General features: G+C 44.7%; 1 protein-coding gene across 6 annotated transcripts in view; it reads left to right on the forward strand.

Moving 5' to 3' along the window:
• The window catches only part of TENM3 (teneurin transmembrane protein 3), a 1236182-nt gene that overhangs the window by 897195 nt on the left and 325828 nt on the right, over nt 1-13159 (forward strand). For 4 of the 6 annotated variants that reach the window (XM_085641875.1, XM_085641876.1, XM_085641877.1 and 1 more), the window contains one exon: nt 3389-3598. The exons of the other annotated variants lie outside the window; for them this stretch is intronic. In XM_085641875.1, the coding sequence (XP_085498001.1) occupies nt 3389-3598 (210 nt within the window). The remainder of the gene's footprint in view (nt 1-3388; nt 3599-13159) is intronic. 6 annotated transcript variants of the gene reach the window in all.

The following is a 13159-nucleotide window of genomic DNA, read 5'->3' on the forward strand; positions in this document are numbered from 1 at the left end:
CAAGATAGGTGGAAATGTAAAGATGACCCACCTTAAAATCAGAGTGTAAACTGTAAAATTCTGTTTTTAAAGAGTATTTTATGTGCTCCTAATATGTGAATTGACAAATACCTTAATAAAAACGACACAACAGGTTACTATGTTGATGAATTTTGGGACGCGCCCCTTTGAATTAATCTTAAAACGCTCTGTCCAAGAGCTATCAGCAAAATGACAGATAAACCAGGCACACTGATAGGCTAACAGTGAAAACGTGAATAAATTTGGCCATTTCATCTAAGATTAGATTCTTCCTTGTTTCTCTTTAACGGCGAGAGGTTATTTTCCTCATAGTGAGGAAAGGGGTAGGCATGTGTTATAATAAATGTACTCTTAGTAGCTAAGGGTTGCCTTTCGTTTACAATGTGCAGGAACTGGGGAACTGCGGAGGCGTTGATCATTGGTTCTCATTAAAAAGCTTCACATCAGTCATTGCTGCCAATAGGCCCCGTGTAAAGAGCGACACCTGCAGGTAGGCCCGAATTTCAGCCAACAGCATATTGCATGCTGGAATACTTGAGCCTCAGTTTAAAATGTTCAGTGGCGGCTGGCAGCTATGGAAACTGTTGGGGGGGCAGAAAGGATGGAAATAGCAGGCAGGAGGAAAATAAAAATAAATCACTTACCTTATTGAACTCCTCGCTCTGGTCCCAGTCTTCTTCTGTCCTGCAGCATGGGCCCAACCAACTCCTTTAACCAATCCTGGCGCTGCTCATATGCTGGGAGAGCTGCGCCAGGATTGGATGGAGTAGGCTGGCTGAAAGCTCCTTCAGGCCCTGTTGGCCTATGCATGGTCTCCACCCAGCTGTCTAATACAGCTACGTGGAGAGCGTCAAAGATTCCATGTCACTCTCGCTAGAGCAAGAAAGCCAACCGAAGTGACATGCGCACTTGCCAATGCGCCTGTCTGGCAGCAGAGGACACGCCCCACATGTCTCTGGGCGCAGGGAAGGCTGGATACTGCAGTGCGGTGAGAGCGCACATTGGAACAATAAAATGGCAATTAAATCTTTTCATTGCCATTATATTATTCCTGCGAGGCTCACAGCGGGCATGGGGCGATGCTCCCCTGCCCAAGTCAAGAAGCCGTCACTGGTAAATGTTAAAACTAAAAGTTCCAGAATGTGGCTTGCTATTGTATAAACAAGCATTGTCATAGCCAATAGGTCTCGCCTTTGGGACCTTATAAGTGTTTAGCCATGCAACAGTTGCATAACTAAATACTTATAAGGTCCCAAAAGCGAGACCTATTGGCTATGCCTAGCGGCCGTGCGGCCGCGAAAGTGAAAGTAATCGTGGTCAGGCGCGCGCGCCCGCGCACATGCACTGTAGCTTTAGGCTGGCCTGGTAGCACTTTTTGGAGCCCTCGCAATAAGTCTTGCCAGACCAGCGCATGTGCTGGGTCAGGCGAGACCTAAAAAGCCACGACTGGCTGAAGCAGTCGGCATGACGTCGAGACCCCTGGCAGCTGTGCATGATTCGGCGCCCTCACCACGAAAGCAATTCCCCAGCCAGAGATTTCTTGGGATGTTAAGTTAGATGGCTAACCATCGCGTATAAGCATGAAACAAATGTATTTTACGGGCTTCCACCCCCCTAACCAGACGCTCAAGCGATCGCAGTGGTAGGATTTGATGGGGCAGGTAATACAAAGCGGAGTTTGGGAGGGATTCCACTAACCAGGAATCTATTGAAATCGTTGATATTAAGGCATGGACAGGGACTGAAAACACAAGTGCTCCTAATCCGTTCCCCCGTCTGAATGCTGCTCTGTCACCCGTCCAGTGAAGTGTGAAGTCGTGAATCGCGTGAAGAAGGCCCACGCCTGGAGTCGAGCAGTGCGTTCCATCCGTGTTATTTCTGGTTTCCTGCCTGGCTGCTCCCCCTAGAGGCAGGAATGCAGCCCAGAGATGGTTAATTAGCGCGCGCCGCGCGTGGATGGATGGCGCCTTCCGTGCTCATAGGGCTCTGCTGAGTAAACCTCACTGCGGTAGTACGCTCGACTGTAGCTAAGGCTTGGTTCCTCTTGAAGTTTTGGATTCCTGGACTGTTTGGAATATTGTGTTTCCGACGTTCTGTTTTCTGAGAGAGTCCCTCACGTATAATCTACTGACAGAGTCGGGCCTCAATCGGTGATGGTGAGGATGCAGTGATCTATCTGGTTCGTATTTCCTTGTGACACTTCTAACTTACAGACAAGCCTCCTGTCGTGTTACACATTCAACCCGTTCTGTTTTTATTTTTTGTAAAAAAAAATTTATCTTTGCATGTTAGGTCTTTCTTGTAGGCCGATACATCTAATAGCAAAACTGCAAGTCACAACGAAAAGTGCTCTTGGTTTAGATGTTAGGATTGTCCCAGACATTGGCCACTTTACAGGAAAGAAAAGAAAAATGGCATTACTCACTACCGTGCTCAAAGCCAAGTAAATGCACAGTGCATCAAAATCACGTAATGGTGTTACACTATGGTCGCACTCTTACTTTTTGCACTGATTAATTTTCATGCAATCAAAACTGCATTTTAGAAATGCTGCCAATGCTTGTTTCTTTTTCATAGGGTAGCTAATCCAAACAATTGTGAATTATAACTCTTCATCCAAAGACGGCGTGTGAGGCAAGTGAGCAGTAGCAGGTAGCTGGGGGTCTGCAGTCACCAACAGAAATCCGTGGGGAAGCTGTGTCTTAATACTGTTAGGTTACGTTGATTTGTATAGCGCACTAATCTCCAGAGAGGGCATCCAGGCGCTTTGGTTGGTGGGGAGGTGTGTGTTCCCGGGGTGCTTTAATGAAGAGCCAGGTCTTCAGCTTCTTGCCGAGCTCAGGAGGTGAGGAGGAGTCTCTGCTGTGTTGACGGAGGCCATTCCATGCATACTAAAGTATACTGTATTAGATTTACTTGTGTATTAACCAAGTTGTGCAGCAAAACAGATCCAGCCAAACTATAGGAGAAAAAAAATTGTTCTCAAAGTATTTTTTTTATTAATAATAAGTTTAATGTGTTTTATATAGCAAGGATTAAATGTATGGTATCCAAAGCACGTTGCATTATGTACAAGTATGGATTTAGAGATTTTCTAGTAATATATTCATCCATATTTAATTTTAACATCATAACACTTCCCATGTTTTCCATGCACCATGTTCGATGTCTTTCTGTGAGATCTTTCTGTCCTACCATGATATTTATCCAGGCTTTAGCCATCAGTGTGTTGAGAGAGCGCGTTTTTTTTCCACAATGCTTGTCCGTTCAGCTGTCATTCGTTTCTTCAAAGTTAAGAGTCTGAGGGCGTAGCTGTCCTTCATGCCTGTCCTGACCCGCATTTTAAAACCTTTTTTATTTTTTTTAGGTTCTCCCATGCCATCCTCTTCATCTAGCGCATCCGTTATTGAACATTTACATTCCCCACCTCCATCACCCAGCCTGCATGACAACCAGAAGTGGTTAATAAGTGCTAATGCCGCCCAGCGAGGGCAGGACTCTGACGCTGAGGATGAGTACATTGCCAGCTCTTACCTAGTGCACATCGGCCCTCTTTCCGTGTGCGACCCATGCCATGGTAAGCTGATGAACCTGCCTTCATGGTTTTATTGCATTTGTTATTCCCCCATTCTCTTTTGTCTGTAATACATTTGTCAAAATGGACCTGTTCCATCGAAATGTTTATTTTTATTTGTTTAAAGTTCCTCTTCTGCTTCCTGGAGCTAGCAACGGGGTGGGAAAGCGTGTAGCCATAAGGGGCGTTTCATGATGCACTGATTTTCCATAGTTGGGGAAAACTCATTGGCTTCAGAATCGCCTCTCCACACATTACGCTTATTGCTGCAGATGGAATGTAGAACATAAGGTCTTGGTAAGTTAATGCAAACGATGTTCATCGATTGTGACGCTGACATTTTAATGTCCCTGCAATTTGCAGTAAGGGGCTGATGTAGATGTTTACAGTGCCGTGCCCAAATGAGTTGTACATTTCGTGTTACTGCAGAAGTGTGGGTCGATTATCACCTTGACATCCGAAGACTAGTCCCATCATTTTAAGCTTTTGATGGCATTGACCGAGAGTAAGGGTAGGCTTCGGAGGAGGGGATTATCTTTTGAATGTGAGCTGGGCAACCCCGGTTGGACCTCAGTAGGTACTTTAGCTAATAGACCGAAGTCTCCGGAGAGGGCATTAGTTTAGTCTGACTTGGAGTTGCTATTGGTTCTATCCTTTAAGAAATGATGTTCACGATATGTATAGAGTGCATGGCTTTCTGAGGCTCTCTGGCTTACTTCACCACAAACCTAATTGATTGGCTATGTTGAGGTTACTGTCATATAAAAGGTTCTGTTTTGGCTAAATGGGCGAAAGCAGCCTAATGACAGCGCAAAGAAGGAGAATCATAGATTTTTTTTTTTTTAAATAGTGCAAACTCAACCTCAAATTATTACTTGACCACCAGTTATATTACACAAGTCATATTTTTTATTTTTGGGCATGGGAAGATGAAGTCATTTGCCTAGAATCACAGGATGTTGACTCGACGCCGAGACTCAAGCCTGGTTCCACAGTTCCATAGCCAGCAGCTCTTGCCGTAATGCCACATCCTCTCCGATTCAATGACATCGACTTAGAAGTGGGAATTCAGTTCTTGCAGCATTCAGTTTGAGGTTGTTGTCCTCTCCAGTTTCCAAGGAGGCGTAAGATATGAGTGATCTCCATGAAGTCTTCTTATCATGGCAGACATACTGACAGATACTTTGTCAATAGCACGTGACTGAGCAGTTCAGTGAAAAACTTTGTGTAAAAGTTAAAGGGTGAGAATGGTGCAGCGGTGAGCCCTGTGGCATTCTGCAAGGTATGGCATTGTTGCAGGACGTGAAATGGCCATGTTTAATGGATTGCTTTCAGCCAGAGGAGTGGCTTGGATAGCGATGGGCCTGTGTGTCCATCAGCTAACGGTGTTTATATGTTTAATAGTCTTAAGTTATGAAGGTGTGCGAAATTGCTTCACTTAAAGGGAAATACTGGAATTTTGTTCATTTTTGTCTTCCCAAGGAGCGAATTTGGGACTGATCCTCTTCTTCATGAGCAACAAAAGAACGCAGTTGTTTTTGGAGGCATTGCGAGGGAGGGGCTGGGTAATGTATTTACCTTCATGTCGGCTGCATTTAGGAAAATACTTGCCCGCATTATGGACAGTGCACTTCAAAGCAACTTTGTATTTGTTTTAATCCCCTGCAGTGAAGTCTGTGTGACATGTCTGCCAAGAAGGGTCTCCTGGCAAGCAGGCGCCACACACAAGCTCCCATGCTGGGAGAGATTCTTTGAAGAGCACTCTCAGGGTCTGGCCATTTTAATTATCGTAATATAATTACCATTCATTTAATTGCAATGCCCCGCTTATGACCGTGTTGGATGGCAAAAGAAATCCTCGTTCCCTGCCTTCATCAATGCCCAGATGAGGAATTCTTGTTCCGTACAGTATTTCTTCTGTAATTCTCCCTTTTTCGCACCCGGGACAAGCAGAAGCACAAACAAAGATATTGCCTACAATTTTGCATCTATTTCCGGTGGATGGGGCCAAATGAGTTTCAACCATCCTTAGTTGCAAGACTCCAACAAATCAAAGTGGACTCCTATCTGATAATCTGAAAATACAGGCGGACTTTAGCCTCTGTCTTTAATGGAAACCTGACCGGTAACAATTCTGAGTGAGATGAAAGACAATGAACTGTTGGAGCTAACACGAGCAGAGTTACTATCACCCGTGTCAAAGAAAGCTTCCAGGTCTTCTGTTGGTAGAAATGGCTGTAAAGCAGAAATTGGGTAAGGGCACTAGCCTCTGGGGAGCAATTTAAGGTGGGAGGAGGGAGAGTTGGCAGTCCATGTATTTTCTTCACACTTCCTAAAAATGTTGATGCTGGTGTAGAACTCTGGTGTTGCTAGAGTGAAAGAGTTAAAGAAAACAGGAGTTAGAGAGGACTGAACAGTGTAGTATAATACGAAAGCCTTATTGAAGGATTCTTGAAGTAATTGAGAATTTTGTTGGCAATCAATGGTCTCTGGCCATAGACATAGCATCCGTGTAGGGATGAGTCTGTGTTGGAGAAGCTTCATCATCGTTATCGATGGAGCACCTCCAATGGGATTCACGTTGGCAGCATTTTTGATTGGAGATTTTTACAGTTTGGGATTGGAGGGACTAGGTCACACGAGAGTGAGCCACCCGCACACTCGCACCTAAAGCACCACAACCTTCTTTGTGGTTATACATAAGCAAAGCTAGTCAAAGAGCAAACAAACACAAAGACAGGGTTTTTTGCAAGAGCACATCCAGAACTCACGTATTTGAAGGTCCTCTCATATGTGATAAATGAACACAAAGGAGGTGCAGTGAAACAAGCTATTAGCCTGAGATCACACACGTTTGTGAAGCAATGAAGCTGGGTTTGAAACCAGGTTGTCCAGCTTCACTGCATGCAAATCAGCTACTGGATGGGTCTCTTCCTGACATCAAATGTTAATGTTTTGTCCTTAATTATTGGAGGTTGAGAATAGAGGGTGGCTAACAGACAGAATACACCCTTTATTTTTGACAATTTTACTTGGAATGAAAGTTTCTCAAGGACATTAGAGTGATTTACAGCTGATCGAGACCACATTAGACTTTCTGTTCTGAGCACACATCGATTTTTGGTGAGATTCACAGTACGCTGAGGTGATGCCGGAATTCGAAAACTGTTCTCAAAGATGCATGATCTGTAGTTGCTAGACCACATCGCCTCATGTGAAAGCTCGACTCGTTTTTGGCTTGACGTTCCAAGAGGACCTCAAGCTGTGCCAGAGCCTACAATTGGGCTCGAGCCTGGGTCAAGCTTTAAGTGGCTCGCCAACCTCTACTGTAAACTCAAATTGGTCAATATTCGTGGACAGTATTTAGGACTGTAAATTTGTCAGACAATGTCCTGGTACCACAACATTAAGTTATAACATTTAGATTGTATTGCTCTTTGAGCAGTTGGATGTCTGCAACAAACCATCTTGTGGTTCCAGCAGCACGGTACTGACTGCCTGTGAATCCCTGTGCACAAATCTGCGTTATATTTTCCTTGCAGCTCTTTTCTGCTGGGAATTGAACAACTGACCCTCACAATTGTTGTGATCTTCCTAAGGTTGCCTTACTACTCAGGAATTGCCTCACACCGTTCGTTAGCTTGCAATGACAGCCTAATCCATAAATATGCAGATTTCTGCTCTGCTGAACGCCTTCTATTACAGCGAGCTTTATGCCTTCAAAATGTCTTTGGTGGCAGCAGAGCTGCACACCCGCGTGTCGTGCAGTTCTTGGAAGATGGAGAGTGTGATCCGCCTCAGACTCCTCCTGGCTGCAGCGGACGATGGGCACAGTTTGGAAGAGATTGTGATAAATGAGCTCTCCAGGTACGCCATGGTGCTCCGCTTTCCATCTTGGCATCTTCATCACCTCCAGCTGACGTTTGAAAGTCGCAATAGTTTTCTGGCTGTTTTCAGCTGAGGTGCGTAGCCTAACAAGCCCTCATATTATTGGGTTAGAAGACAAACGCAATGTTAGTGATTAAAAGAACACCACCGTACGTACTGTGGCGCGCCTGCCAGGCCTGGTTTCAGCCAGGAGATTTATGGATACGTTGTTGCTTGTTTATGCTGCGCAATCATTTTGTTTTCAGTTTTCTAACCATTCATAGGAATTCAAAGCTCCTGCTTATAGAACACAAGCAGTCTGCTATTCATCCAAGCCGTAGAAATCCTTTATTCTGCTTGGCCCATTAGCAGAACCAGCCACCCAACCATGACTTGGTGTCTCTGCTCAGAGCATGCTCTGTGCAAGATGACAAAAACTAACTGTGCACTGGCTCTTGCAGATGGGTGTTGGACCCTGGAGCCTTGTTGTCCATTACACACAGTGAGGGTGGCCATTCTAAAGTCCTTGAGCGGCCCTCAGTGGTGTGAACCTTAAGTAGCTCAGGTCTAATTCTCATTAACGGAGGCTGTGGAAGCAGTCATTTGCTTTATATTACAATATAGATGTTGCCTGTGATCTCTTCAGAACATTATCACAAACCTCTTACTCAGAGAGGCAGGAATAGCTGTCTTGGGGTAAGACTGCACTCAGCTTGGCACGGAGCGAGGCAGGTGATCCCCTAGCATCGCTTCACCCCCCTGTGTCTGTCGAGATCAGGGGTAAACTAGGCAGCTGCCTTTGGTGGCACAAGCAGGTGGGTGTTTTATAAGTAACACATCTTTCCCCATGCTAGGCAGAGAAGCGCTAAATGGACTCCTTACCTATTGGATGCGAATATCCTTGCACCAGCCCTGGAGGGAGTGATACAGGAGGTCAGAATTAGGCCCCTGTTTGGTGATTATTTTCGGGATGGACAGATAGTAAGTTATAGGCCCTTGATTATGGGCACCTAGCGTCAGCCATTGATGTAGTTCCTTCTCCTATCAGACTTGCCGTGTGACGAGGTCCTGTCGTCTTTCCTCCGCTTCCCTTGCTCCTCATTCCTGGACATGCACACCACACTTAAGTATCCCAAATGGAGGTTTGTAGCTTACTAGCCAGGAGCCAGCCTCATTTCCATGAGACATTCATGGTTGAAACATGTAAATCGCCTTGAAGGTTCTGTTAAACGTTTTTAGAAATGAAGGTATCAAGAGTAAGTGGAAGCATTCGAAGCTGGCAACCGAGTATTGAGCACATGAGACTGCTCATTGCATTCAAAATCACTTTCCCCTGCACGAATGAAGATTGCTGCACACCTATCTGTGCTGCTTCGTGGTCCCATCCGCGTGACGCCATGGAGGTTGGCAGAGCGGGCGCATTTCATTTTGAATACACACATATAATAAAAAAGAGCACTTAGGCTAAAATGCAAGTGCTGTTTCCAGTCTTTAGTAAGCACAAACCGCCCCAGCATTCGCTCTTTTTAGCGATGGGGTTTCCATGGCACCATGGGAACCACGGCTCTCTCTTACCTTGTGCGGGTGCCCAGCATCTTCCACTCAGTGCCCTCTTCTGCCTCCGATCTGCTGTTCTCTATTATAATTAAATCAACTCTCCTCAAGAGCCATCCTCCTTTATACTCCTCTACAAAGAGAGCGTGCGTGAAGAGTGCAGGCTGCTCATGCAAATTGGAGAACAGCAAATTAAAAGGCAGCCAGGTGGTGGGTTTCAGCCTTATTATTATTTTAATCTTTTTTTTTCCTTCTCGCAAAACCAGGCAGATTAGACAAAGGTTAATTGTTACCAGCAATTCCTGATCTTCTCAAAAACAAGTAATGGTTGCTATTTAGCGCATAGGTATGTATGCAAAGAGCGTTTGCTTTACAGCCTGCGGCAACATGCATAGCTGCCAAGTTAGTCTATGTATGCCAGATCAGTGTCTGCTCTTCAAGTGTCTCAAATTAAACTCATGAATTCAGAACAACCATTATGATGCACAATCAGACAGTGATCCATACATTTTGCATGTGTCTTCGGGTAATTGGCGTGGTTTACAAACTGCTGCTTGTTTCACATTACTTTTCTGTCGTTGAACCTTCAGTCTTTCAATGGTAACTCTTTGTGTTGGCTTATGCTTGTGTTATGTTACTGAGATTCATACAGTGCTGGATTACCATTGCTATGGCCTGGAAGCGCGGTCTGAGTGCAGGTACTTTAAGTACATAGTCCTTAGGATACTGTCGTAGAGTCTGACATCTATTTGAGTTTGGTAGTCATTGGTCTGGCATTTTCATATGTATATGTGGTTGTATGTTTGGTTAGTGTTGCTTAAAGGATATAGCCAGAGGTTTTTTCAGATTAGGTTGTGTGCCATATGGAATGGTTGTCATGTACATTGATGTATTTGCTGAAGGTTTTGAGAGTAGTGTCGCATATTATTGTGGTCCACAGCATCCCTTAAAATCACATGCAATGCTATGATCTGGGAGAAAAGCCATCAATCAATCAGGGATTTGTGAAGTGTGCCACTCACCCGTGAGGGTCTCAAGGCTCTGTGGGGTGGGGGGGGGAGGGAATCTTGCAGCTAGGTCTCACCCAAAGAGCCAGGTCTTCAGCCTCTTCCTGAAGGTATGCAGAGTGGGGGAACATCTGATGCTGAGCGGGAGTTCGTTTTAGGTCTTTTGTCGGGATGTAGGATAGGAGTAGGCTTTTCCACCCTTTCTGGCTCTGCGGACGCGAGGGGTTTGGGTGAGGGCGATGTCGACAGAGCGGAGGCTTCTCTTTGGTGCATAGAAGGAGACACTTTTGTTGAGGTATAGGGGTCCAGTGTTGTGGAGGGATTTGCTTGAAGGTCACTCTCTTCACGACGGGGAGCCAGTGGAGGTCTTGTAGGTGCTGGGTGATGTGGTCTTGTCGTGAGTTGCCGAAGGCGAGTCTGGTGGCCATGCAAATGCAATGCACATTACATTTTACCAAACACACAGACCACAGAAGTCGGGTGCACAAAAAACATGAAAGATCCATGGGGAGCTCAAAACTCCCAGTCCCAAGCCGCCACTACAGAACTGCTACTACCAATATGCCCTGATTTGGTAAATGACAACCCAAATGTCCCTAAAACATGATTCAGCCTGCAGACCATCTGTACTACAGTGCCCAGAAGGTTGTGCTTCACAGGTGGTCGAGGAGGAGGCAGGACACCTGACTAAAGTGCTACAAACAGCTCGGTTGGCACCCGTGATGCAGGACGCAGCAGAGGCCAAGGCCGGACCCATCTGTACCTGTCAGAGCCCAGAGGAGGCCAGGCCGGGCCATCTCCTTTTCATTTCTGCAGCCGACAAGGGGTAAGCAGAAAACTGGAGGTAATAAACCTCTGGGTGCGGCAAAAGATTCTACCACTGATGTCTTCCTAGAAAGGGCAGTGGGCGTACTTTCTAAAGAAATAGAATTGTCTGAATAGCTCCTCTCAATCACAAATGATCTGCCTGCTCCCATTTAATCACTCCCATTAGTTCATGCGGTATTGCAACTCCCCTACCACACCATCAGAATCTGCTATTGTTCCGTCCATTATAACTGCAATTACAGACTCATTAATTTCACTTTATGAATCTGAACTTGCTCCATAAAAGTAGAGAAAAGCACTAAAACCTGCTGAACACCGAGACAACGATGCATGCCCGATAACCCTCACCTGGCCAAAAGCTGTATGTCAATGATGAGGCAAACATTCATGATTTAATGTAGGTTCTTAGCCAGTATTTTAAGCTTTTATTGTATTAAAGCCTGTGCCCATTCGTAGTCCATCTAGAGGTGATAGAGGGCAAGCTAGAAAAAAATGGAGTAAGGACGGGTGCACCAAAGAACGCCAATTCTATCTGCTTTATGGAGTGGGCCTCAGGCCGAATCCCTTGAGGGGGGACTGTGCGATTGTAAATTTTAGATACCCTCACCTTGCTAAACATGTAATTTTGGATATTCAGTTGCCAACCCATAAAATTAGGGCTTTCCTAATTGTATTTAAACATATATATATTTTCACCAGGCATTTAAGCTCCACAATGCGTCCTTATAGTGCAAATTTTGATTCTTGGACTCTGCATAACAGTTATGCTGAGCCCAGCCTCCGCTATCGATTAGCTCCCTTTCAGACTTGGATTATAATCACTGACAGGATGAAAATATCATCACCTCTTCCGCCCTTTCAGTCTTGTTTTGTGTGCCGACAGAGGGGGGTGCAGAGTCAAGCAGAACAAACATAAATGGGGGCTAGCTGAAACATTGCAGGAGTCTCCTCCAAACTGATGGATGAGTCTTGGCGGGGCTTTATACTTGCCTTCACCTTTTTCTGATGTGCAAAACATTACCAAGAAAGACTTTTATTGTGATGGATAGATGCACTTTTCCAATCCACAATCCCTTCTCCAAAAATCTGGGTTGTCTGTTCAGAACCATCTTACCTTGTCTTATGATCCTGGTGGAGTGTTCTTTTATACGGGCTTTTAATCTAAAGTAGCTTGGAAATGTAAGTTTACTGTTGATTATGTTTTATAATGGTAAATGTTTGAACAAAGTTATCTGTTTTGTTTACCTTCCTAGATAACTTGCCAACTTTTACTGTTAAACTAGGTGGGGTTACAACCTGTTAGTGGGAAGCAACTTAAACAGCAAGCTGGGGTGCAGATCTTTGCTTCCAATAGCGAACCCATTGATTAGTGCTGATCAATAAGAGACCATATGTGCCCAGGGCACCAGAGGGGTTATATTCTACAAGTACCTGAGGGGGCATGATGTTTGCAATGCTTTAGAGTTTGTGAACCCAAGTACCATAGTAGCTCCAACACAGCTTGCTTAGGATGCAATATAGGATCCCTGTTGTCTAAATTGGTCGCAGCCAATCAAGATCTTTTTGATTGCCGTTTATCTGGGACTGCAATGCCAGTGAGGGCCACGGAGTCTTTTGTGTTGTTGGGGGATTAAATTTAGGATTTGTTATCCAAACCTAAAAGAAATACCCACCACAACTCTGATTCCTGGTTTAATACTGCATGCACCACTGCAAATAAGAGTACATCAGACATTAAAAAGCAAGTATAGAGACAGGGAATTGATAATCGAGTGTTTGGTTGTTTTATAAACCATATATTAACAAAGGAAAAGAAAAACTGCAGTCTGAGGTTTGGGAAGATTTGGTGCTTTCCTGTAAACTAAGAGACTCGAGCTTTTTGGAAAGCGATTAATTCTACCAGATATGTACAAAAACCACAAAAAAAACTATTCTATCTAGTTTGGTTGGATTGATTCCTGCAGATAGATTTTGCTAAAATGTACACCTCACAGGTAAAGGGCGGTGATGTGCATGAGGGTGATACAATCAAACTATCCTTTAGCTATAGTTTTTGATTTAGTCCATTTAATAAGGCCCCAGGCCCGAATGAGGTACCAGTGGGTCTGTATAAGGACTCTAAGGGCCCTACTTTGTAATTGGTAAGCTATAAATGCATATAGGCATAATGGCGAATGCACTGGTCATTTTGGCTCATACCGGGCATTCGCTAAGGAAGTTTTTTGGCAGCAATTAGTGGTTGCAGCTAACGGCGTAAACACCTTAATCAAATCCATCGTGAGTTTTATGAATATCCTGGATCGTGAAG

Source organism: Triturus cristatus, chromosome 2_2 (genome assembly GCF_964204655.1).
Source record: "Triturus cristatus chromosome 2_2, aTriCri1.1, whole genome shotgun sequence".
In the NCBI taxonomy this organism is placed as follows: domain Eukaryota; kingdom Metazoa; phylum Chordata; class Amphibia; order Caudata; family Salamandridae; genus Triturus; species Triturus cristatus.